This window comes from Mesoplodon mirus (genome assembly GCF_964341445.2).
Source record: "Mesoplodon mirus genome assembly, chromosome: 3".
Taxonomy (NCBI): Eukaryota; Metazoa; Chordata; class Mammalia; order Artiodactyla; family Ziphiidae; genus Mesoplodon; species Mesoplodon mirus.
The window spans coordinates 185,908,422-185,936,196 of NC_138978.1; the positions used below are offsets into that span (position 1 = coordinate 185,908,422).

The window sequence follows — 27,775 nt, forward strand, 5'->3', positions numbered from 1 at the left end:
TTTTCTCAGCATCTAGCTGAGAAAAACAAGGATTCACAAGGCTTTGAAGAACTCACGGGGAGAAACAAACTAGTTAAATGCGACTGTAATATGTTGAAAAGCATAAGCCAGAAAAGATAACTGATTTCTTTTGAATCTTACACAAATGAGGGATATTTCTTTATGTTCAGAAGTGTACTATATACAAGACAAGACCAGTGGCAATAAACAACACCTTGAAAATTCTTAACCCATCTTGAAAAAGCCAGGCATCTAGCACAAAGAAAAATGATATACACTGGACAAAAGTGAAAAACAAACAAATCTGGAAAGTATTGCTAAGGATGTCTTCCATATGTACATTTTAACTTTTATGTACTCATAAATACATTATTTATACACATGAATGGATCATCTCAGCCCAACCTGTCAACCAAAAAAAACCAGAGCAAAATAAAACACAACACACATACAAAAGCTAATAAGCTCTCTGATCAGAACTGCTGAGAAATTAACTGGCCACTTCAAAGCAGAGAGTAATCATTTCACACACAACTTCAGGGACTCTCATGTATTAGTACTTTAATCTTGATGCTAGACAATTTTTCAGAATATGTTAAGATAACTATATTCAGTACTATGGGCTATGTGAAAAGTAGAAATAAAAACAGGAAAACCAACAAACACTGATTACTCGAGAGAAGAATGAGATTCTGGGAAATCAAGGAAGACACTCTGAATGATCTCAAGAAATTTCAAGTGTCACCCCTGCTTAGACTCAACAATGCTGACCCCTATCCCCAAGGAGGACACCAGTATAAGTAATGACGAGCTCCTGTCTTAAGGGGCCCTGCTTATGGCACTAATCCAGCAGCAATGTCTTATGTAAGTTATAATGAAGGCGCTCAGCCTCTGGGGAAGCTCTATCATGGATACACCAGCCCTAACAATTTTCTTCGGATGGTGCCCTCAGGTTCTAAAGGATATTTGTAGCAACAAATAATCTCTTTTACATGAACAAATTACCATCTACCGTCTCATAAGGTAGCTACTGACCACACCCTTTTTTGGGGGAAAAAAAAAAGCAAGGCATAAAATCTCCTTCACTAATTGGTATGTTACAAGCGGCAATTTGAAAAAACAAACAAACAAAAAAACCACAACTGATTTCTTTTCTGTATACTTACCAGTATATTATAATTTCAAATTTTTTAAAGTATTTTTTTTTCCTAAAGTTTTAGGGGGGACTTTCACTGCCAGTCATGATGGAGTAAATGGCATCAGACTATTCCTCACCATAAAAAAACCTGCCAAAATACATGGGGCAACTGTTTTTAGGCACCGGACAACAGGGAGCAGAAGACCTGAAGCACAGTAAACACACAAGACAAGCCCCATGGCCACTGGCTTTCTGTATAAGCGCTCCTGACCACAGCAAGGTGAAACCCAAGGGAAAATCAAGTGAGGGTTTCTCTCAACTGAGAAAGCTGAGGTCAGACTCTAGAGCTGTTGAGGCAGCTAGAATTTATGAACAAGAAAGAAAAGAAGGGAAATGCACCAGTGTGGGAGTAGAGATGGCTCAGAATTTGTATAGGGGTTTTCCTATGCCTTGGCTGAGACCAGGCTGCACCTGGGCTGGGTGAGAATTCCCGAGGAATAAAAGAGAGAGGCTGGGGCTTCGCTGGTGGCGCAGTGGTTGAGAGTCCGCCTGCCGATGCAGGGGACATGGGTTCGTGCCCCGGTCTGGGAAGATCCCACATGCCGGGGAGCGGCTAGGCCCGTGAGCCATGGCCGCTGAGCCTGCGCGTCCGGAGCCTGTGCTCCGCAATGGGAGAGGCCGCAGCAGTGAGAGGCCCGAGCACTGCAAAAAAAAAAAAAAAAAAAAAAAAAAAAAGAGAGAGAGAGAGAGAGAGAGAGAGGCTGCTGTAGGCCTGGGAGCTAAGTGGAAACAGCAGAGGTCATTTGTGGGTGGATTCAATAGTTCCAGCTCAGTAAGACTCACTCTTCAGGCATTCCTGTTAAGACTCCAAAAAGATAACACCACACCCTGAGTAGGAGCCATGCCCTAAAATACAATATAAAGGTGAAAAAGGCTACCTATCCTTAACAAAGCAAAAAAAGCAAGCCTAGCAGGATAAAGATCCTCTGGTAATTTAATTGCCTGCCAGAGCAAAACTCACATCTTTTAAAAGAAGACAGCACTGTTACTCCCTACATAATAATAATAATAATTCATACTCCCTACATAATGTATCATGCACAAGCCCAACATATAATCACAACTTCCTAGACATGTGAAGCAGGAAAATGTAACTCAAAATAAATGAGATGGTGCAGATAGTGGAATTAGCAGACAAAAACTAATAAAACAGCTATAATGAATATGTTGCATTTAGCAAAAAATAAGACATAATGAGTGAATAGACAAGAAATCTCAGCTGAGAAACAAACTAAAGCAGAATCAAAAAAGGCAATCTTAGAGCTGAAAAGTCCAGCATCTCAAATAAAAAACTTACTAGATAGGCTTAACTGCAGATTAAATGAATACCGCAGCAAAAGGGCAAAAGACAGTAAAGATATTGATCTAAACTGACGAAGGGGGAGAAAAGAAATTGGAAAAAAAAAATAGCGCTTCAGTGCCTTCTAGGCCAATATGAAGTGGCCTAAAATGTAACTGAATTTCAAAAAGAGGAAGAGAGAAGAGGGAATGAGGGAGGGATGTTAGGGAGAGGGAGTGAGGTGGGGGGAGTTGGAGAGAAAGAGAGAAGAGTCCTCCCTCAATGGGGTCAACCAAAAATTCTCCAGACATTTCCACAGGTCTCCTGGAGGACATCATCCCTCGTTGCAAGCCACTAATCTATGTACAGACCTATTACAAATCAATAATAGGATGACAATCTCATAAAAAGAGGGCAATGATTTTAAGACACGTCTCAAAAACACAGTACAAATGGTCAATAAGGACATGAAAAGATGCTCAATATCATTAGTAGTTAGGGAAATGCAATTAAAACCAACATTAAAATCACTGCACACCCACTAGAATGGCTCAAATTAAGACTGACAAAAAAAAGTGTTGGTAAGGGTGCGGAGCAACCAGAACTCTCACACGTTGCTGGCAGAAATGTAAAACGGTAATAACCACTTGGAAGACAGTGGTGCATTTTCTCATAACATAAACCATACACTTTTCACAGGTCCCAGAAATTCCACTCCTAGACACTTAAGAAATGTCCAAAGACGCAGACGTAGAGAATGGACTTGAGGACCTGGGGAGGGGGAAGGGTAAGCTGGGACGAAGTGAGAGAGTGGCATGGACATATATACACTACCAAGTGTAAAACAGATAGCTAGTGGGAAGCAGCCGCATAGCACAGGGAGATCAGCTCGGTGCTTTGTGACCACCTAGAGGGGTGGGATAGGGAGGGTGGGAGGGAGGGAGACACAACAGGGAGGAGATATGGGGATATATGTATGTATAGCTGATTCACTTTGTTATAAAGCAGAAACTAACACACCATTGTAAAGCAATTATACTCCAATAAGGATGTTAAAAAAAAATGTCCAAAGAAAGACTGCTACCTTCATAGCAGCTTTATTCCTAATATCTGCAAACTGGAAATAAACCAAATGTCTACCAACAGACGAAAGGATAAATAAATTCTGGAATATTAATTCAATGGAATACCACTCAACAATAAAAAGGGATGAACCACTGATACACTCAACACCATGGATGAACTCAAAAGCATTATGTAGAATGAAAGAAGCCAGAGACAAAAGAACACATACTAACTACATAACTCCACTCATGAAATTCTAGACAAAAGAAATCTAATCTATGCTGACAAAAAGCCTAAACTGCTGTGTAAACAATGGCGTTTATGCTCAACATCTGCTTCCTTTTGGGAATCTGGAATCTTGATACAGGCTAGGCAGAGGGTACTTAAGTGACTAGCCTCTAGAAATAACCTTGGGTAACAAGTCTCTAGTGAGCTTCTTCCCCGGTAGACGTCTCACAACTTTGTCACAATTCACTGCTGGAGGATTAAGCATGCCCTGTGAGATACCACTGGAAGGGAACTCTTGAAAGCTTGTACCTGGTTTCCACTGAACTTCACCTCATGTGTCTTTTCTCTTGTCAATTTTGCTTTGCATGCTTTCACTGTAATAAACCATAGCTCTAAGTACCTCTATGTGCTGAGTCCTCTAAGTCCTCCTAGCAAATCACTGAACCTGGGAATGATCTTGAGGACCAGACACAGATATAGAGGAATGAAGTCCAAGGACTGAGCCCTGGGGCATGCCAAGATTTTGAAATTAGGCAAATAAGGAAGAACTATCAAAAGGAACTGAGAAGAAACAAAGAGCTATAATAAAAGTCAAGACAATAAGGTGTCCTAGAAGCCAAAGAAAGAAAGTCTTCAATAGGAAAAGAGTAATCAACTGTATCAAATATTATCAAATGACAGTTCTAACCAGATGAAGACTATAAATTGATCCTAGGATATAGCAGAGTACAGATCATAGGTCCCACTAAGAGGAATAGTTTTATAGAGTGGTTGGGGGCACAATTAGAGCAACTTCTAAAGAGAAGAGGAGGATATAGAAACAAGATCAGATAACTACTCTCTCTTGCTTTAAGAGGAACAGAAAAATGAAGTAAAAACTGGAAAAGACCATAGGGTAGTTTTTGCTGCTGATTTTAAGGCGGAATTAAAGCACAGCTGTATGATGATGGAAATGATCCAACAGAGTGGAATAACTTCTAGGGCAATGTCTCCAGTAGGTAGAAGGAAATAGAACATAGTACACAGCTGGATATAAGGAGTTGGCCTTAGATAAGATCAGAGACAATTTAACCACAGTAATAAATGTGATAATAGATTATATGAGCACAGATACACGTAGATGGGCAGATGTGATTGAAGGAATTTAGGAGAAGTCTCTCCTGGTTTTCTCTATTCTCTCAATGAGAATGGCAGAAGATGTTGGAAGTTTAAGGAAAAAGAAGAAGGTATGAAACAGTCATCTAGGAGAGTGGCAGAGCTGACAAGGGTAATGTAGTGGGATTTCTGGGTAGCCTTCAAAGGCCCACCTGAGAGTAGAGGTCACGGACTGAGACTATTGTTTTGTGTGCATATGCATTTCTTTTTCCTCACCGCCTTTAATATTCAGGGGGAAAGGTCGATTTGGCCAGGGATGTGGTTTCTCCAGGTAGGTAAGGCAAAGGGAAAGATACAAGAAAACTGAGGCTCTATGCTAGAGTGATTATAATGATGGAATCCAAGTCTATAAAAAGGGAAGTAATGAGGGAAGTTCCCAGTGGAGCTAAAGAATTTTTGAGTTGGAAAATCAGAGTTAGTAATTTCAAAGGCATGAAGGATAGTAATCTAGAGGGAAGCTGAGGACTCCATCAAGCGTAAATTCGGATGGCATGAGATTCGAAATGTGGGCAGGCGTGGGGATTGGGGGAGTAGCTGGGAGAGAAGGGAAGGAAAATGGTCTAGAACAATGATTCTCTTTAAGTATGGTCTAGGAATCCTTGGTCTCTGAGAACCCTCTGGAAGTCTGAAGTCAAGACTATTTTCATGGTGATATTAAAGCACTACTTGCCTTTTTTTTAAACAAACTCTCATTATCTCAAGAATGTACAGAGGAGTTTTCCAGAGGCTACATGACATGTGATGAGGTCACCATTTAGAGAATGGCATCTGCATATGTGTTCTTATATTCTCTAGAATGGTTTATGATGGTAGGCTAGGGTACAACTAAGTTTCCCAAGACTAACTTAGTTTGGCCTAAATACTTCCACTATGCTTTTATTAGTTGTCTTCAGTTACATGTGCTATAATTATTTTAAAATACAAGTTTTCCTTGTGCCTACAAAGAAACACAAGAAGTACACTTTGTTGTTTTGCAATATTAGTTTTTAAAATGTTCTGAAAACCTTTCTTAATTTTTAAATTTTACCTAAAACTGCTTAAAATATTTTATTCTAAAATAAATTATTTTTAATGTATTTTTCTTATACTTAAATTGCCTTTCAATCCATAGCTGCACCATCTAAATCTAACAGTGCTGGGAAAGATACATATGACATAGTAGAGTTCTTTGATTCAAGGAAGGGAGGACTCTAAACAAACTGAGCGAAACTGTATATAAAAATTTTAAATAACAAAAGTAATCTTTCCCTCAGCTTTACAGATATTAATAACTTGCCTTATTGTGCCTATGCAACAGAACAATTTTGAACAGTATTATAAAGCCAGCTGTGGGTTCCTTGAGACCAAATACTCAGAGTTTAAAGAAATATTTTAAATGAAGATGGAAAAAGTGTTTTAAAAGCCACAAATTGTTACAGATTTTCAAACTAGAAATGAAAAAGCCACTAATCATCCTACAGTGTAAGATATGGCATTGCACTGGCTAGAGGAGGGCACACAATCACTGGGAGACTAAGAAAGCTAGGACAGATGGCGATGGTGAATGCCTGCTAGAGGAAATGTCAGTAAAAGAAACCACAACACTGGCACTTTTCAATGACACAGTAAGTCCTCGAATTAAAGACTGGTGCAGACAGTAGGTTGTCTGCAAAACTGCATTTTTGTAAGACAAACATGAGTACACAGATGTGGCTGGACCGGGTGTTTTGTTTCTGTTCATCCAGTTTCAGTACCAGACAGTCATCAGAGATCTTTTACCTGAGTATCTGGCCACAAACACACATGGTGTTGAAATATTCAAAGTCTTGAAAACGTATGAATATCACACTTTATCCTAGAACGTTACTGTTGATCTTTGCACTAATGGCGCAAAGCAACGTTGGGTAAAAAGAGCAAAAGCACCTTAGCATGAACCAAAGCAGTGGCAGTAAACTGTACTGGTAGTGATTAAATTCTTCTCTGCCGCACACTTTCAATGAAAGAAAAGAGGCCAGTTTAACTTAAGAATTTCCTGGATGAAGCAATCTGTGTAAGAATATGTATTGACTGAGGGTCATTTTGAGTGTATGTCTTCTGAATACTCTGTGTGACTAAGTACCATGACTGTGTCGAGGAGAAGCATCTCCCCAATTGCTGGAGCTGAAAGGAAACCAGCTGCTCTCCTCACAGCGTACCATTTTCATGTGAAAGCACGACTAACAAACTATGGTAATTCAGATTTGGTTATTTGGTAGACTTTCCTAAAAGCGAGAAAAGTGGATCTGTTACTTTAATGATACAAACTCAGTGTTTCAAGTGAATATCAGAATTCTGGAAAACGTTTATCTGCCACAGTGAGCATGACAACTTCCTAACACAACAGAGTTCAGAGATGTGATCAGTGGTTATAGTAATAAATGTGATTTTTTTTTTTACTATATTGTACAATGAAAGGTATCAACACTTGGAAGATCTACATGACTCAGAATAAACCAACACTTTCCAAATGACCAATGCATCATGTTATAAAATTATGTAAGGACAAAAGATCCATTCAAAGTACAAAACAGATTGATGGATTTTAATTTAACAGAGTATGATCTGTATGAACAGAGTTCACCAATATCATTTCAAAATTTTGGGATAGAAGCAAACACTATCCACAATTATCTGAAAAGACTATATAAAAATGTTTTTTTCAACTGTGTATCTGTGTGAAGCCAAATTCTCTTCATGTAGTTCAACCAGAGTAACAAAACGTAGCAGACTGAAAGCAGAAATAGGTATCAGAATTCAATAAAACATTAAAGAGGTTTACAAACTTGTAAACCATTGCTACTCTTCCCACAAAAATTTTTGGAAATATAGTTATTCTTCATTAAAAATGTTATTCATGTTACCATGCAATGGGCTTATTTGTTATTTTTTAAATTAATAAGCAGTTATTAAAATTTCAGTTTTAACTGCTATTATGGTGAATATTATTAGATAAAACCTATACAAACAAAAACCCTTAATGGTCCTGAACTAGAATGTCACGTGAAATTTAGAAGAGATTTAAAAGCTTGAGACTTTCTGGCCTAGAAGCAACAAATGAGGAGGAACAACAAAGTTATTCACCCAATCCTCAGGCCCAGTGGTATGAAAGAGGTGGAGAGAAAGCAGCCACCACTAAACAGGATTCAGGAAAAGCACATTCTTGTAGAGCAGTCCGGTTTCAGTTCTTTTCCCTCCTTACCAGATCATTCCTCTCACAATGAGCAGCCCTGTATATTACTGGACCCCGAAAATAAGATGCAGCAGCTCTAGCTAACTAATAACTAGTCCAATAACTAGTTTTGATATTTACGGGCAATCCCTCTTAAACTTCAGAATATTATATGTAACAGCGTACACAAGATTTTTCCTACCGATTTCACTTCCACTTCCTCCATCTTGGACACTCCATAAGATGATGCTACTCTCTGAGGCAACGGCGACCATTTTGTCTTTGTCTCCATGTGGACCTCCAACCACTTTTGCATTTAGAGCTACTCGTTCAATAGTCCAATCCAAATATGGGCTTGTAAACACTTGTTGCCATCCTGAAGATTCTTTGATTCTGTTAAGTAAGAACAGACACATAAGTGAGACTCAGCAGCACTTATGCAAAAAAAAACCCACAAATGAATGTTCCAAAATAAACTGAATCACAGCTATTTATCTACCTTTATATTCATTAAATATAAAATTCTGTTGATCTATATCCTCTACAAAGCCAGATTACTCCTGAGGTACCTTATATTTACATACATAGAACATACAAACCACTTAAAAGGAGCCTAGAGTTCTATACTTCTCCAAAGAATAATTTAGCCAAGTTCTTCAAATTGTAAAAACTTCAGTAACTTAAAAAAAAAAAAAAAAAAAGGTAGTACCTTTCACTTTTCTACACAAAAATTTGGAACTGTGATTATCTATGGATAGAAATAGTCAACAAAAATCAGAGGTTCAGACTAATTATTATTCCTTTCAGTTACTGATCAGTTATTCAGTTACTCTTATTAACTGACACTCAACCAATCATTTTTTTTTGAAACTTCAGATGATAGTCTATTCATGGAAACTAAGATAATGGAGTGATCTGGTATACGATATATACTCCAACATCTTGGCACAATCAAGTGAATAAAATGTGGGGCTTTGGAAACCATTCTCTGAGGACTGGATTTTAAAGGTTTTATTCTAAATGAAAAAAGTCTCATGAGACTATTCATTCCCCATATGTAAAGACTTATTATCATGATTCACATTTGCAGTTGACTGAATAAAAATGCTTTAATATTTAACTTCTGATAAACACACCTGTAAATTTTTAATAATTTTTTCTGTTCTAACTGAATTTAAGTCTTTCGGACATGTATTCTCTGTGATTATACAGTAAGTTTTCATACACTTAAAACCTACAGTTAAGCAATCATGACAATAAATGACCTGAACTTTAACTATGGAGTATCTATTTTTTAAAGTTATACCAAACAAGTGATACAAACAAAACTGTAAAGATTCTCTTTGCCTTACCTAAAGAGAACAAATAAATGTGAAGAAAATAAGTCCTCCTTTATATACTACAATGACATATTCACCACAAAAATCAAACTTTACTATTCATAAATGATGATCACCTAACAACCTAAATAAAATCACTTTAGCTTCATTTGTTTAAAAATTACAATAAAGTAATACAACTATAATTCACAAAAATATGCAATTCAACCTTCTTATTAATTTCAACAACTAATGATTTCCTTAAACTTAAAAGCAATACACAGAAATATGTATTATTTTTTCCTAGGCAATGGATGGTCTGTAATTACCCACTTCAGCCACCAGATGGGATTAATGTGTTGAAATACACAAATGGAAATAATTATCTAATAAACTCTAAATACTGACAAACATTGAGAAATGAAATAGAGATGGCTCTCAGGAACTGTCAGACTGGACACAAAGCAAGAATTGCCAGCACTTCAAGCATAATGATAATATGCTGCTATGTGGATGCAGACATATACTAGGCTCATACACTGTTCAAGAAAGAGATGCTGTATCTATTTAAGGAGGTGAATGATGTAATCTTGTGATCATTAATTGAGGAATATAAATAATAAAACTAAATACGATCTAATCTTTATAAAAATACGATCTAATCTTTTACAAAGAGTGTACTTCTAAATAATTTTTCTCTAGAAAAATTAGGGGATTATAAAATAAAGAGATGCCAAAAAAGAGTAAAACAATCAGGACAGCATATTTGAGAGGGATTATAACAATTACATAATTTAACTCAATAAGATATGTGAATTTACTTCTATTTTTAAGTTAAAATTAAGTACAAAGAAAAAGCAATATTTGCTCTATAATTTTCCATACATGTAATACGAAATTTCACATAAGTAAAACAAGACAGAACAAGCTCTGATATTATAGCATTCCATCTCCTTACTGCTGCCTAGTGAACCAATGCTCTGAAATCGGAAAAGCTATGCAAAGAATATGGTTATCTTCCACATTAAGATCTCAAAGAAACAGAGTGGAGGGGACATGCCTTACAAGATTTTGAAACTTACTATAAGCATACTGAACTGCAAACTGTATGACAACAGATATATATGTCAAAGAACCTAAGTGTCTAAAATGGCAATAAGAACATACATACCAATAATTACCTTAGATGTAAATGGATTAAATGCTCCAAACAAAAGACACAGACTGGCTGAATGGATACAAAACAAAACCCATATACATCCTGTCAACAAGAGACCCACCTCAGATCTAGGAACACATTCAGACTGAAACTGAGGGAACAGAAAAAGGTATTCCATGCAAATGCACATCAAAAGAAAGCTGTAGTAGTAATATTCGTATCACACAAAGTAGAGTTTAAAATGAAGACTGTTACAAGTGTCAAAGAAGAACACTACAAAATGATCAAGGGATCAATCCAAGAAGATATAACAATTGTAAATACATATGCACCCAACATAGGAGTTCCTCAATATATAAGGCAGATGTTAACGCCCATGAAAGGAGAAATCGACAGTAACACAATAATAGTGGGGACTTTAACACCCCACTTACATCAACGGACAGATCATCCAGACAGAAAATCAATAAGGAAACACAGGCCTTAAATGACACATTAGAACACATGGACTTAATTGATATTTATGGAACACGCCATCCAAAAGCAGCAGAATACATATTCTTCTCAAGTACACATGGAACATTCTCCAGGACAGATCACATGCTGGGTGACAAAGCAAGCCTCAGTAAATTTAAGAAAACTGAAATCATATCAAGCATCTTTTTCTGACCATGCTATAAGGTTAGAAATCAATTATGAGAACAAAACTGTAAAAAACCCCGCAAACATGTGGATGTGGAGGCTAAACAATATGCTACTAAACAACCAATGGATCACTGAAGAAATCAAGGAGGAAATCAAAAAAATACCTAGAGACAAATGACAATGAAACCATGACAATCCAAAACCTACGGGATACAGCAAAAGCAGTTAAGAGGGAAGTTTATAGCAATACATCTTACCTCAGGAAACAAGAAAAATCTCAAATAAACAACTTAACCTTACACCTAAAGTAATATGAGAAAGAAGAACAAACAAAACCCAAAGTTAGTAGAAGGAAAGAATCATAAAGATCAGAGCACAAATAAATGAAATAGAGACAAAGAAAACAACAGCAAAGATCAATGAAACTAAAAGCTAGTTCTCTGAAAAGATAAACAAAACTGATAAACCTTTAGCCAGACTCATCAAGAAAAAAAAAGGGCTCAAATCAATAAAATTAGAAATGAAAAAGAAGTTACAACTTACATCACAGAAATACAGAGGATCACACGAGACTACTATAAGCAACTACATGCCAATAAAATGGACAACCTAGAAGAAATGGACAAATTCTTAGAAAGGTACAACCTTCCAAGACTGAGCCAGGAAGAAGCAAAAAATAAGGACAGACCAATCACAAATACTGAAATTGGAACTGTGATTAAAAAACTTCCAACGAAAATCCAGAACCAGATGGCTTCACAGGTGAATTCTATCAAAATTTAGAGAAGAGGGCCTCCCTGGTGGCGCAGTGGTTGAGAGTCCACCTGCCGATGCAGGGGATACAGGTTCGTGCCCCGGTCTGGGAGGATCCCATATGCCGCGGAGCGGCTGGGCCTGTGAGCCATGGCCGCTGAGCCTGTGCGTCTGGAGCCTGTGCTCCGCAACGGGAGAGGCCACAACAGTGAGAGGCCCGCGTACAGCAAAAAAAAAAAAAAAAAAAAAAAATTTAGAGAAGAGTTAACACCTAGCCTTCTGAAACTATTCCAAAAAATTGCAGAGGAAGGAACACTCCCAAACTCGTTCTATGAGGCAACCATCACCTTGATACCAAAACCAGACAAAGATACAACAAATAAAGAACATTACAGGCCAGTATCACTGATGAACATAGACACAAAAATCCTCAACACAATACTAGCAAACCAAATCCAACAATACATTAAAAGGATCATACACCATAAGTAAGTGGGATTTATCACAGAGATGCAAGGATTCTTCAATATCTGCAAATCAATCAGTGTAATACACCACATTAACAAACTGAAGACTAAAAACCATATGATCACCTCAACAAATGCAGAAAAAGCTTTTGACAAAATTCAACACCCATTTATGATAAAAACTCTCCAGAAAGTGGGCATAGAGAGAACATACCTCAACATGATAAAGGCTCTATATGACAAACCCACAGCTAACATCATTCTCCAACAGTGAGAAGCTGAAAGCATTCCCTCTAAGATCAGGAACAAGACAAGGTTGTCCACTTGTCCACTTTCACCACTTTTATTCAACAGTTTTGGAAGTCCTAGCCGCGGCAATCAGAAAAGAAAAAGAAATAAAAGGAATCCAAATTGGAAAAGAAGTAAAACTATCACTGTTTGCAGATGACACGATACTATACATAGAAAATCAAAATCCTAAAGATGCTACCAGAAAACTACTAGAGCCCATCAATGAATTCAGTAAATTAGCAGGATACAAAATTAATGCACAGAAACCTCTTGCATTCCTACATACTAACAATGAAAGATCAGAAAGAGAAATTAAGGAAACAATCCCATTTACCATTGCAACAAAAAGAAACAATCCCATTTGTCATTGCAACAAAAGTAATAAACCTACCTAAAGAGGCAAAAGACCAGTACTCAGAAAACTATGAAACACGGATGAAAGAAATCAAAGACAATACAAACAGATGGAGAGATATACCATGTTCTTGGATTGGAAGAATCAATATTGTGAAAATGACTATACTACCCAAAGCAATCTACAGATTCAATGCAATCCCTATCAAAATTCCACTGGCATTTTTCATAGAATTAGAACAAAAATTTTACAATTTGTATGGAAACACGAAAGACCCTGAAAAGCCAAAGCAACCCTGAGAAAGAAAAATGGAGCTGGAGGAATCAGACTTCCTGACTTCAGACTATACTACAAAGCTGCAGTAATCAAAACCTTACGGTACTGGCACAAAAACAGAAATACAGATCAATGGAACAGATAGAAAGTCCAGAGATAAACCCATACACCTATGGTCACCTAACCTATGACAAAGGAGGCAAGAATACACAATGGAGAAAAGACAGTCTCTTCAATAAGTGGTGCTGGGAAAACTGGATAGTTACTTGTAAAAGAATGAAATTAGAACATTCTCTAACACCATACACAAAAACAAACTCAAAATGGATTAAAGACCTAAATGTAAGGGCAGATACTATAAAAGTCTTAGAAGAAAACAAAGGCACTACACTCTGATATAAATCGTAGCAGTATCTTTTTGGATCCATCTCCTAGAGTAATGGAAACAAAAACAAAAATAAACAAATGGGACCTAATTAAACTTAAAAGCTTTTGAACAGCAAAGGAAATGATAATCAAAATGAAAAGACAACCCACAGAATGTGAGAAAATATTTGCAAACAAAGTGACTGACAAGGGATTAATCTCCACAATTTACAAACAAAGCATGCAGCTCTATATATATATAAAAAAAAACCAATCATAAAATCGGGAGAAGATCTAAACAGACATTTCTCCAAAGACATACAGATGGCCAAAAAGCACATGAAAAGATGCTCAACATCACTAATTATCAGAGAAATGCAAATCAAAACTACAGTGAGTTATCCCCTCACACCAGTTAGAATGGCCATCATCAAAACGTCTACAAACAATAAATGCTGGAGAGGGCGTGGAGAAAAGGGAACCCTCCTACAGCCCTGGTGGGAATGTAAACTGGTACAGCCACTATGGAGAACAGTATGGAGGTTCCTTAAAACCCTGAAAATAGAACTACCATATGATTCAGCAATCCCACTCTTGGGCATATATCTGGAGAAAATCATAATTCAAAAAGATACATGCACCACAGCATTCACTGCAGCACCATTTACAATAGCCAAGACATGGAAGCAACCTAAGTGTCCACGGACAGAGGAATGGGTAAAGATGTGGTACGTATATACAAGGGAATATTACTCAGCCATTAAAAAGAATGAAATAATGCCATTTGTAGCAATATGGATATACCTACAAATTATCATACTAAGGGAAGTCAGACAGAGAAAGTATCATACGATATCACTTACATGTGGAATCTAAAAAAAAAATAGTAATAATACAAATGAACTTATTTACAAAACAGAAAGAGACTCACAGACTGAAAACAAACATGGTTACCAAAGTGGAAATGCAGCAGGGGAGGGATAAATTAGTAGTTTAGGATTAACATATACTCAATACTATATATAAAATAGATAATCAACAAGGACCTACTGTAAAGCATAGGGAACTCTACTCAGTATTCTGTGATGACCTAAATGGGAAAAGAATCTGAAAAAGAATAGATATATGTATGTGTATGACTGAATCAACTCTGCTATACACCTGAAACTAACAGAACATTGTAAATCAACTATACTCCAAAAAAAAAAAAAGACCTGTCTCAGTAGGTGTCTTGTACAAGCTAATTAAAATCCAAACTAGAAGAGTAATATTCACCTCCAAGTTGATGTCTGTCCTATCCATCTGAACTATGGCACTCCTCACCAAATGTAGTAAGCAGAATAATGGCTCCCCAAAGATGTCTTCATCCAAACTGTTGAAACCGGTGAATATGTTACCTTATACGGCAAAGGGGTTTCGCAGTTGTGATTAAATTGAGATGGAAGGATGATCCAGGTGCAACCAATGTAATCATAAACGTCCTTATAAGCAGAGGTAGGACAGTGGGAGTTAGGGAAGAGATCTGAAGATGCTATGCCGCTGGTTTTAAAGACAGAAAAAGGAACTGTGATCCAAGGAACACAGACGGCCTCTAGAAGCCGGAAAGGGCAAAGAAACAGATTCTCTGCTGGAGCCTCCAAAAGGAACCCAGCCCTGCCAATACCTTGATTTTAGCCCAGCAAGATCTAGTTTGAACTCTTCTGAACTCCAGAACTGAGTGATGATAACTGTGTTGTTTTAAGAAACTAAATGTGTGGTAATTTGTTAGAACAGCAGTTAAGAAACTAATACAAGTCACCTATGTTATTTTCTTCTCCTAAGTCTCTGCAGCTGAAACTTTGCTGTTCAGTTGATTTGTTTGTTAGATGTTTCCACCCCATTCCACTCCCTTAGGAATAGAAACCATAAGGTGAGGAGGGGTAGCTCTCAGACTGAGCCCACTCACTGCCTGTCCCACTGAGTCAAAGAATTACTAATAATGTTGTCAAAATTGTTTGACGTTACTAACACCAGAGACCAGGAACACAGCATTTATTCTGATGCATTCTTAGGTATCTTCTGTGTGCCAGGGACATGGGAAGCATTGGGATGGAGAGAGGTATTAACAGCTCCTGACACCCAGATCTCAATACAATCACATGGAGCAACAAGGTAATATTGATTGTAAGATGTTTTTGAGCAATTAAAATGCAAATGGAATAGCAATGTTTTGGAAGGCTGTAATTTAAAAGAAAGGCATGGTGGGCACAGTGGTGAAGAGCAGTGGCTTTAGACTCAAGGTTTAGTTGAGAATCCTGTCACTTCTTTCCCCAGGATGACCTGGGGTACTTTTTTCTCCAAACTGATTTCCTCACTAGTAAAATGGGGACGATGAGATCCATGCCACAGGTTGTTGCAATAATTAAATGAGAACATGTGTACAAGAGCCTTTGGTGTAATGCCTGGCATAAAATAATACCCCAATAAATCATAACTTAAAAGTCCAATTCATTTCTCAATATTCAGAAGCAATTTTTATGGAACTAGGTCGTTTCCCAACCTTTTCTCATCAGGAACCTCTAGAGCTGAGTTATTATTTGTTTTTTAATTGGAGTAAAATTGCTTTACAATGTTGTGTTAGTTTCTGCTGTACAATGAAGTGAATCAGCTATATGTATACCTATATACCCTCCCGTTTGGACCTCCCTCCCATGCCCCCCCCATCCCACCCATCTAGGTCATCACAGAGCACCAAGCTGAGCACCCTGTGCTATATACAGCAGGTTCCCACTAGCTATCTATTTTACACATGGTAGTGTATTTATGTAAAACCAAATCTCCCAATTCATCCCACCCTCCCCTTCCCCGTGTACACATGTCCGTTCTCTACTTCTACGTCTCTATTCCTGCCCTACAAATAGGTTCATCTGTACCATTTTTCTAGATTCCACATATATGCATTAATATACAATATTTGTTGTTCTCTTTCTGGCTTACTTCACTCTGTGTGACAGACTCTAGGTCGATCCACATCTCTACAAATGACCTAATTTCGTTCCTTTTTACGGCTGAGTAATATTCCATTGTATATATGTACTGCATCTTCTTTATCCATTCATCTATCGTTGGACATTTAGGTTGTTTCCATGTCCTGGCTGTTGTAAATAGTGCTGCAATGAACATTGGGGTAGATGTGTCCTTCTGAATTATGGTTTTCTCAGGGTATATGCCGAGTAGTGGGATTGCTGAGTCATATGATAGTTCTATTTTTAATTTTTTGGGAAACCTCCATACTGTTCTCCATAGTGGCTGTATCAATTTACATTCCCACCAACAGTGCAAGAGGGTTCACTTTTCTCCACACCCTCTCCAGCGTTTACTGTTTGTAGATTTTTTGATGATGGGCATTCTGACCAGTGTGAGGGGATACCTCATAACTCTAGAGCTGAGTTATCTTATTTTGAAGAGCTCTCCCTCCTTCCCACATCTCCCCACTCCTTTTCCCACTCCCAAATCCATAATTTCTGCTCAGGGCTGAAATGATTTGTCACACCAGATTCTGTGACTTAGGGTTTCCCTTTGCCTATTTTCCTTCAAGAGATGGACCCCAGCCAGATAGAGGGATTTGGAGGTTAGTTAGGAGACCCTCCAACTAAAAACACAACTGTGGTTTGGAGAGGGTACCATAAGAAGGCAGAAATATAAGGACACAATGATTCTTTCTTTGTGGTCAAGATGGATGAGCTACATTTGTTAGAGCAATTTTGTTTGCCTATGTTGTTCTTCTTTTTTTTTTTTTGGAAAAAACACACTGTATGTCAGCATAAAATCCCTCATTGTTTATTTTCTACTGGACCTTTCTCGATATAACTTTCACTGTTTTCTTTCCAACACCTCACTGCCAAGTTGATTAGAAAGGCAGTTGATTTTACCTCTCAAAGGTTAAACTGTGAAGTTAAACATATATGCAAGTCTTTCTCTTTAACACATAAAAATGCTTTATCTTGCTTCTCTTCCATCTAACCCAACACACAAAAATATTCAGTCTCCTATTCTGAATTCTCAGCAGATAATGAAGGGAATAATTAAGATGATCAGCAAATAGGCCTATGAAACAGAATCAAGAGCCCAGAAATAAACCCAAGCATATATAGTCATCTAGTATTTGACAAGGGAGCCAAGAATAGTGTATGGAGAAAAGGCATTTTCTCTTCAATTAATGGTGCGAGGAAAATTGGATATTCACCTGTAAAAGAATGAAATTTGACCTGTACCTTACACCACTCACAAAAATAAACTCAAAATGGATTAAAGACTTAAATGTAAGACCTAAAACCATGAAACTCCTAGAAGAAAACACAGGAAAAATGCTCCTTGATATGTGTCTTGGTAATAATTTTTTTTTTTGAAAACGACACCTAAAGCACAAGCAACAAAATCAAAAATAAACAAGTAGGACTACATCAAACGAAAAAAGCATCTGCACAGAAAAAGAAACTATCAACAAAGTGAAAAAATAACCTATGGAATAGGAAAAATATTTGCAAACCATATATCTGATAAGGGGGTCAATATCCAAAATATATAAAGAACTCATACAACTCAATAGCAAAAAACCAAATAATCCAATTAAAAAATGGGGCAAAGGACTTGAATAGACATTTTTCCAAAGATATACAAACAGCCAACAGGTACATAAAAAGATGCTCAGCATCACTTGTCATCAGGGAGATGCAAATTAAAACCACAGTAAGATATCCCTTCACACCTGTCAGAATGGCCATCATCAAAAAGACACAAGATAACAAATGCTGCTGTGGATGTGGAGAAAAGGGAACCCTTGTGCACTGTTGGTGGGATTGTAAACTGGTACAGTCACTATGGAAAACAGTATAGAGTTTCCTCAAAAATATTAAGTATAGCTCTACCCTATGATCCAGCAATTCCAATTCTGGGAATATATTCAAAGGAAATGAAAACACTAGTTTGAAAAGATATCTACACCACCGTGTTCATAGCAGCATTGTTTACAATAACCAAGACAGGGAAACAACCTAAATGTCCATCAATGGAAAAAAAAAGTCTAAAATTAGATTCAAGTATATAAAAATAAATATAAAGCAAGATAAAGGGGGCTTTCATATTCAATGAGAAAGGATGATTTATGTAATAATCAGAACATAATTAGCCACCCACTTGGAAGAAAATAAAACAGATTCCTAAATCTAACACCATATACAAAAAGTAAATTCCACATGGATTAAAGATCTAAAGTGTAATATAAGCTCCAAAAGGGAAGCAATCTACACAAATACTCTTCATTAATACAAGTAACAGGTTGTAAACTGAGCAAGAAAAAAGAAATATAGAAGTAAAACCTAACAAGGTAGAAAATTAATGAATATAGGTGAAAAATATTTCACTGTGCTATTCTTTCCTTTTTTAAGGTTTTAAATTTATTGATATAAAAAGCTGTGGAAAAACAATTTATTAAAATGATTACACTCTTAAAATAATTTGAATATTTTCCTTCCTTCTGAAATCTTTTTATTGGCATTGTGTTGAATGATTTAACTGTACATGAGAAAATCTAATATGTCCTTAATTCTTTCCCTTTGTCACTCTGCATGGGCATATTGTTCTGAAATCATCAACACTCAGTGAAAGCAAAGAAAAGTCATGGTCAAAAGCAAAAACAAAGAATGGAAAATGTAACAGCATCATCTTCTTTACGTTAGTTACTCAATGAGTGAAATTTTGTGCAATACCATGTGTCCCTGTCTGGCAAGTCACAATCCTTAGCACTGCTGTGCAGTAACATAAATTATGCTGTTACACCTGGATAACTTGGTATAATCGTTATACAACTCCTTTGGAATCCCCTATCCAAAAATGTACATAATATTTAAACAAACAGAGCAAAATCTAAAACCATTTCTCAATTTAGATCCATAAGCTGGTAAGTTCAAAACAACACTCTTAAAAAAAAAAAAATTCCCTTTTTAAAATCAGTCTTGCTTCATATAAAATCATCCCTGAAAGAAATCATCCAAAAAATATTTTTCATACTACTCAATAAATAATATTAAAAATACATATCAATAGAATGCTCTCAAAATGAAAAGTGTGCACCAAATCTCTACTGCAATGAAAATATAAAGTGCAGATTACTGATATAAGAGGTCTTTTTTTTTCCTTTAACATATACGACAAATCTCTCATAAACTGAGGGTTTTTCTTTTATTCAATACATCTGAGATCCTTTAAATGTATCTGTAAACTTTAGAAGACATTTTAAATATTTTTAATCTATTGTGGCTACTTTTTCTTAACTAAATTCAATAGTGACAAAATATTTATATGTTTTTTGATATTTTGGCAATTAAATTCAATAGGATCATAGTCTAAGTTAGTATATCCCAACCATTTTTGTTCTTCTACGCCATTCCCTGTCATCAACATTTCCCATTGCATATAGTGATTTTGAACTAATAATCCTACCATTTTTCCAATTAAAAAAGAGAAATCACTGGTGTACACTTTTCCTTGCTCCCTGTTAGTTTCTGAGAATGCAAGAATTAGTAAAACCAAACTACCTCTGTGTAAAGCTCACACATTATAGATGTTAAACTACATCACTTCTGCCTACAACTGTCCTGCTTCACTACCTCGCTCCCAACCATATGGCAGTCATGACCAATGTAGGGTCCTATTCTCCCCTACTGTAGAGTACAAAAGACTCAATCATTATAGACAAAAATCACAGGGCTCACATTAACAATCCTGCCTCATCATTTAATACAATAGTTAAATGATTGAGAAGCTGGATAAAGTAAGCAAGAAGATGTAACTTCAAGATAGTCCCAGTTATATCACAATTCACACTGTATGCGCAATATTTAAGACATACTGAGGCTATCAATAATATTTACCAAATTAGTTGTGAGAATAAAAGCAAACTAAATCTAATCAGGAGATACAGAAGTGGGCAAAATATGAAGGAAAAAAATTTGATGACTAAAATAAATAGCTCTTAAATCTGTAAAAATAAAATCACAATATTAAAAAATACCCCCCAAAATAAAAAGCAAACCATTATTAATTATACAATACCTGTAACACACAGCAAAATGGGCATACGCAGCTACAATCCAGTTGTGATGGCCAGCTACTATTAGTACCTTTCGTGGATCCACAGGAAATCCTGTTGATATTAGCAAAAGAAATCTTTTATGTTCTAAAGAAGGGGCTGGCAGAACTATGACTAACAGGCCAATTCCAGTTCTCTGCCTCTTTTGATAAAGAAAGCTTGGTTGGAACACAGCCATTCACATCTGTGCATACATCGTCATCACTGCTTTCGTGCCACAATGAAAGTTGAGCAGTTCCAACAGAGACCCTTCGGCTCATGAAGCCCAACATGTTCACTGTCTGGCCCTTTCCAGAAAAAGTCTGCCAACCTCTGTTCTAAAGATTTAGAGCTAACAGAAGGTCATGAACTTTCTAAATAAAAATTATGTTAGGTGAGATTCTTCAAGATATAAATGGTAGATCTAGATAAAAAAGAGATAAAGCAAAAATCACATCTTTAAAAATAATTACTCAGTATCATCTAGAACTAAAAACATACATACTTTTTTAATTTATCTACTCTTTGCTTACCTAGCCTAACAGTCTCTTCTCCAGTTCCAGAGAGAACAGGCTGTGTACCATTTCCTCGAGCTTCACCTTCTGTAAAATTTAGTCCATTTCTAGAATCAGCAGAGGATCTAGTAGTGTTGTTTATTTTACGACTAGGAATACCTATAAAAGGAAAGAAAAAGATAAGTTTATTTCTAAGTTCACTTACCAAAAATTTAAAATTTCACATTATGGCTAAGAAACAAACAAATGTGAATTTCATTATAGCCAAAATTTCTCTTCCAATATACCAATTTACTGCAAATAATTAACTACCATAGAAAACAAGATGAGATTTTTTAAAAATAAAATTCATTCAACAGATTTCTGATACTTATCATGTTATATATATAAAAAGTAAGACTAAGATTTATCATATTATACTCTGTATTTACCTAGCTCTAGGTTACCAAATCAATCAATCACTAACTCATTCATTCTGTCACTACTCTTCACATTTATGGAACAGTTACTATGCGTTAGGTACTATTTACTAATATAAACCGCTCTAGAGCTGAATTGCCTTGTACTTTCAAACATCTCTTATTTGGCAGGAGAGCCTTTTTCAAAATGAAATCTTGTTCAAAAGCCTGCTACAACACAGGTAAAGACCGAACTCTTCTAACTCACTGAAGAGGGGCAGAGATGACATGCACCTCACACTCCTCTGCCCTGTACACTGCTAAATCTCTAAAAAGCTCCTGGGGTCCCACAAAGGAGAACGACAACCAGTTCTCAAACACAGGAGTCAGCAAATCTGGCCATGGCCAAGTCCAGCCTGATGGCTGTTTACGTAAATAAAGCTGTTATTAGACAGTCTCACCCATGCATTTCTGTAGCATTTATGGCAGAGCTGAAGAGTTGCCACAGAGATCTTTTAGCTCACAAACCCATCTGGCCCTTTACAGAAAAAGTTTGGCAAATCCCTACCCTAATACACAGTACGACTTAACTTCTGTTAATATTAAAGGTCTCACTTTTTCTAGCAGATTTACAAAGGAAACTCAATAATCAAGAATCAGATTTTCCTACTCACACATCTGTACTTACTTAATGATAAAAAGACTTAAAAAAAGAACTAAATAGATAAAGCAGAAGTACCTGGTGGAGGCAAGTAACCATGAAAAAGGACACTGCCACAAGATGAACGCTCCAGTTCTTCACATAAGAGAAGCCTTCTTACTGAAAATATTTCAAAGCAAACTTGTCAAGAGTACATGCAAACACAAAAATAGTACTCCACTTTTATTTTCTCTAGTTAAAGAGGATAAGGAAAGAAAAGGAAAATGTTTAAGTTAAATCAGCTGACAACACCTTTTTACTATGAAAATCCACAAAAACCAAGCACTGACTACTAGTCCATCAAAAATTAGAACCTGATATAAAACACATTTCATTTGGGCAAGTTTAGTGCTCAAGGGGTCAAATCATAAATAAAAAATACTAGGATACATACCTAATGGAGTGATTCCATAAAATTCTGCTTCATGCCTGAGAACATTAATACTCACTCCCCTACAAAGAAACCAATGAATGATGTGAATCCTCTAACACTGGCAACTCGGATTATCATCTGAAGCAGAAAGAAAAAGTACTAGGTTCTTAATGTTCTTAATGAACAAAGTCATAGGGCTTTAAAACTTACTTTTTTTCCTAAGATCCTTAATTATCTGAAGAAGTATAGATAAAAAAAACTGCACACCACCAAGAACGTTTTCTTACTAAAAAAACCATTTATATACAGATGAATTGGATGACTAAATGAGAGATTAGGGCTTTATAGGGTTAATACAAGTAATTATCAGTAAGTATCTAATAAGGCAAACAAGAGTGGAAATCATTCCTATGGTATTAATTGCTTTTAAGCATAATTTCTATACATATTTTAACCTCCCCAATTATCCTATAAGCTCCCTGCAAGCATGTTCTCCTCTGATCCATGTTTGTATGCCTCATGCAGTGCCTACCACAGTGCTTGTGTGTAATAGTTATGCAATCCATATTTACTGAACAAACAAATTCAGATAAATGACTCTTCTCAACAGAAACCAAAAACAAAAGCAAAACAGAAGGCAGAGGAAAACAAAGATCAGCCTTAAGAAGGGCTGTTACCCAGATAAAGATGTTACAATAAAGTAATATGAAAATAAGAAGTAAAAACGAATAGAAGCTTAAGAGTTTTAAATGATTCATTTTAGGTTTCAGTTATAATCTGTCCTTGCTTTAAAAATATTGCCTGGGCAGAAAAGAGAGGGGACATCACTACAAATTCCATGAAAACTAAAAGAATAAAGGAATACTATGAACAACTCTATGCCTACAAACTTGATAACCAAGGTGAAATGGACAACTCCTTGAAAGACACAATCTGCCAGAACTCACACAAGAAAGACTATCTCAATCGGTCTACATGTATTAAAGAAACTGAATCAATAATAACCTTCCAAAACAGAAAGTACCGTGCCCAGGATTCACTGGTGAATGCCACCAAACACTGAAGGAAGAAATTATACCAATCCTCTACACTCTCTTTCAGAGAAAGAAGCAGAGAGAACACTTCCTAACTCATTTTATAAGGCCCTCACTACCTTAATACCAAAACCAGACAAAGACATTACAAGAAAACTACAGAGCAATATCTCTCATGAACACAGATGCAAAAATTCTCAACAAAATATTAGCAAACCGAATCCAACAATGTCTAAAAAGAAATATACACTACAACCAAGTGGGTTTTATCTCAGGTATGCAAGGCTGGTTCAATATTCTAAAATCAATTAATGTAATCTATCACATTAACAGACTCACATGATCATATCAATAGGTGCAAAAAAAGCATGTGACAAAATCCAACACCCATTCATAATAAAAGCTCTCACTAAAACAGGAATAGAGGGGAACTTTCTCAACTTGATAAGACTACTTAAAAAAAATCCTATAGCTAACATTATATTTAATGGTAAGAAATTTGAAACTTCCCACTAACATCTGGTTACAAGACAAGGATATTCCCTCTCACCACTTCTTTTCAACTTCATACTGGAAATCCTTATTTACACAAGTCAAGAAAAGAAAAGAAAAGGCATACAGACTGGGAAGAAATATATAAAACTGATGATCACAGATGACATGATTGTCTATATAGAAAATCCAAAGGAATGGACAAAAATCTCCTGGAACTAATAAGCAATTATAGCAAGGTTGCAGAATACAAGGTTAATGTACAAAAGTCGATTGCTTTTCAATATACCAACAGTGAACAAGAGAAACTTGAAATTAAAAACACAATACCATTTACATTAACACCCCCCCAAAAGAAATACTTAGGTATAAATCTAACAAAATATATACAAAATCTATATGAAGAAAACTACAAAACTCTGATGACTTAAATCAAAGAACTGAAAAAATGGACAGATATTCCTAGTTCATGGATAGGAAGACGTAGTATTGTTAAGACATTAGTTCTTCCCAATTTGATCCGATTCAATGTAATCCTAATCAAAAGTCTAGCTAGTTATTTTATGGATATCAACAAATTGATTATAAAGTTTACATGGAAAGGCAAAAGATCCAGAATAGCCAACACAATATTGAAGGAGAAGAACAAAGTTAGAGCACTACCACTACCCAACTTCAAGCTTTATTATAAAGCTAGAAAAATCAAGATAGCGTAGTACTGGTGAAAAGAATCAACAACAGATCAATGGAATAGAACAGAAAGCCCAGAAATAGACCCCATACACATAGTCAACTGATCTATGACAAAGGAGCAAAAGCAAAACAATAGAGTAACAAATAGTGCTGAAACAACTGGACATCTGCATGCAAAAAAAAAACAAGAGAGAAATTAGTCTAGACACAGACCTTACACCCTTCACAAAAATTAACTCAAAATTATTCACAGACCTAAAGGTAAAATGCAAAACTAAAAAACTCAAAGAAGATAACATTTAGGAGAAAACCTCAATGACAGTGGGTATGGTGATACCTTTTTAGATACAACCAAAAGACATAATCCATGAGAGGAGTAAGGATAAGCTAGATTTCATTAAAATTAAAAACTTCTGCTCTACGAAAGACAATGTCAAGGAAATAAGACAAGCCACAGAATGAGAGAAAGTATTTGCAAAAAACAAATTTGATAAGGGACTGCCATCCAAAATATACAAAGAACTCTTAAAACTCAACAATAAGGAAACAAATTCAATTAAAAAATGGGCCAAAGACCTTAACCAAGGAAGATACAGAGGTAGCAAATAAGCTATGAAAAGATGCTCCACATCATATGTCATGAAGCATATGCAAGTTAAAACAATGAGTTACTACTACACATTAGTTAACATGGCCAAAATCCAGAATCCTAACACCAAATGCTGGCAAGGATGTGAAGCAAGAACTGTGTCATACATTGCTGGTGGAAAAGTAAAATGCTACAGCCACTCTGAAAGACAGTCTGAGGTTCCTATAAAACTCTTACCATACGATCCAGCAACGGCACTCCTTGGTATTTACCCAAAGGAGTTGAAAACTTACAACCACACGAAAACCTGCACATGGATGGTTTATAGCAGCTTTATTCCTAACAGCCAAAACTTGGAAGCAACCAAAATGTCCTCTTTAGTAGGTGAGTGGAAAAATAAACTGGTATATTCAGATAATGAAATATTATCAGCATTAAAAAGAAATAACATGAATAGACATGGAGGAAAGTTAACTGCATAATATTAAGTGAAAGAAGTCCATCAGAAAAGGCTACATACTGTGTGATTCCAACTATGACATTCTGGAAAAGGCCAAATTATGGAAATAATACTTTGTACAGTATTATAAAGATGAACACGTGTCATTATACATTTGTGCTAACTCATAAAATGTACAACACCAAGTGAACCAAAGGTAAGCTATGGACTTTGGGTGATTATGATGTCAATGTAGGTTCACATCAGTTGTAAAAAAAACAAAAAACAAAAAACAAAAGTATCATTCTGGTGAATGATGTTGACAGTGGAGGAGGCTGATAATGAAGGCAGGGGGCACATGGGAAATCTCTGTACCTCCCTCTCAATTTTGTTGTAAACCTAAAACTGCTATTAAAAAAAGAAGTCTTAAAAAACAACAGACAAAAAAAATTCTGTAGGACTAATGAATACATGTAATTGCAATATTAAATTACTTTTATTTGTGAAATTGGTTGTAACTAGTTTAATAAGAACAGTTAAAACTTTCTTATTCTATTTCAAAACTACTTGTGTTAACATTAGAGTAGCACTGGCTAATTATTTGTCTGGGGAAGACAGACAAATATGATAATACAGTGTGATAAGTGCAATACAAGAATTTTATGCAAAAAACAGAAGTAGAACATAGTATTCTTTTTTCAATTCCTTCCCACCTTCTTTTAGAAGGTACTACTCAGAGAACTTAAGTTTGCTAGGCTTCCCTAAATGAAATAAAGAAGCAAGTTGAAAGAAAAGCAGTGAATACAAATATTTAAACTATTATAGTTCTGCCATTCGTGGGTGATTTAGTCGTGGATTAGTCACAAGGACACTGACTAGAAGTAAATTTAGGCTTTAATCAAATGCTAAAAATAATTTTACCCAGAAGTTAAGTAGTTAGTAATATACTTCCCACTTCCACCCCAGGCCAAGAAACAGACAAACAAAAAGCCCCAACAAACTCTTTTATTCATTCAATAAATATCTATCGAGCAGCTACTATACATGCCATTTTAACAACACTGGGAACACAGCAGGGAACAAACCAAACAAAAAAATCTTTGCTTTCAAGGAGCGCATATTCTAGTGAATATAAGCCAAAAATTATATAATATTATAAAGAAGCAGCTTAAAGAAACAATTAGAATTCTAAAAGCTGTTATCTAAAAAAGTATTAATAGGTCCTTAAGTGAAAGTTCATTAGGAATATATGAAATAAAAGAACAATAAAATACAAATTAGATTGTAGCTTCCATTGTAGATTGTAGACTATGGCAAAGTTAAAGAAATAGTTTAAATGGTCATTCATTTACCCACCAAAAAAAAATGTATCGCTATGCGTCAAGCACAATGCTCGATCCTACAGGTATACAGTAAACAACCTGTCCTTTTAGAATTTAAAGTCTAATGGAAGATAGACTACTGGGGTAGCAGCAGTACAGGAAACTCTGAACACCTGTATGAGGCAGACACAGCAGGGATCATTGAAGTGATCAGAATCAAGCTGAGAGCAGAAAGGGTTGAAAGTGCTGAAGCAACAGAAATCAAGCAGGAGCTAGATTAGAGAGAGCCTTAAGAAACAACAGGAAATCCAAAATCCTTAGCCATTAATCCAGTAACACGTAAGAGTTTTAAGCAGAGGAATAACCAGA

At 36.0% G+C, this 27,775-nt stretch overlaps 1 protein-coding gene across 2 annotated transcripts in view; it reads right to left on the reverse strand.

The window, feature by feature from the left end:
- The window catches only part of KCTD3 (potassium channel tetramerization domain containing 3), a 71,730-nt gene that overhangs the window by 36,828 nt on the left and 7,127 nt on the right, over window positions 1-27,775 (reverse strand). For both annotated transcript variants that reach the window (XM_082613801.1, XM_082613800.1), the window contains exons 5-9: window positions 22,859-22,917; window positions 22,504-22,584; window positions 21,385-21,525; window positions 20,836-20,926; window positions 8,315-8,505 (exon numbers count right to left, since the gene is read on the reverse strand). In XM_082613801.1, coding sequence (XP_082469927.1) covers window positions 8,315-8,505; window positions 20,836-20,926; window positions 21,385-21,525; window positions 22,504-22,584; window positions 22,859-22,917 — 563 coding nt within the window. The remainder of the gene's footprint in view (window positions 1-8,314; window positions 8,506-20,835; window positions 20,927-21,384; window positions 21,526-22,503; window positions 22,585-22,858; window positions 22,918-27,775) is intronic.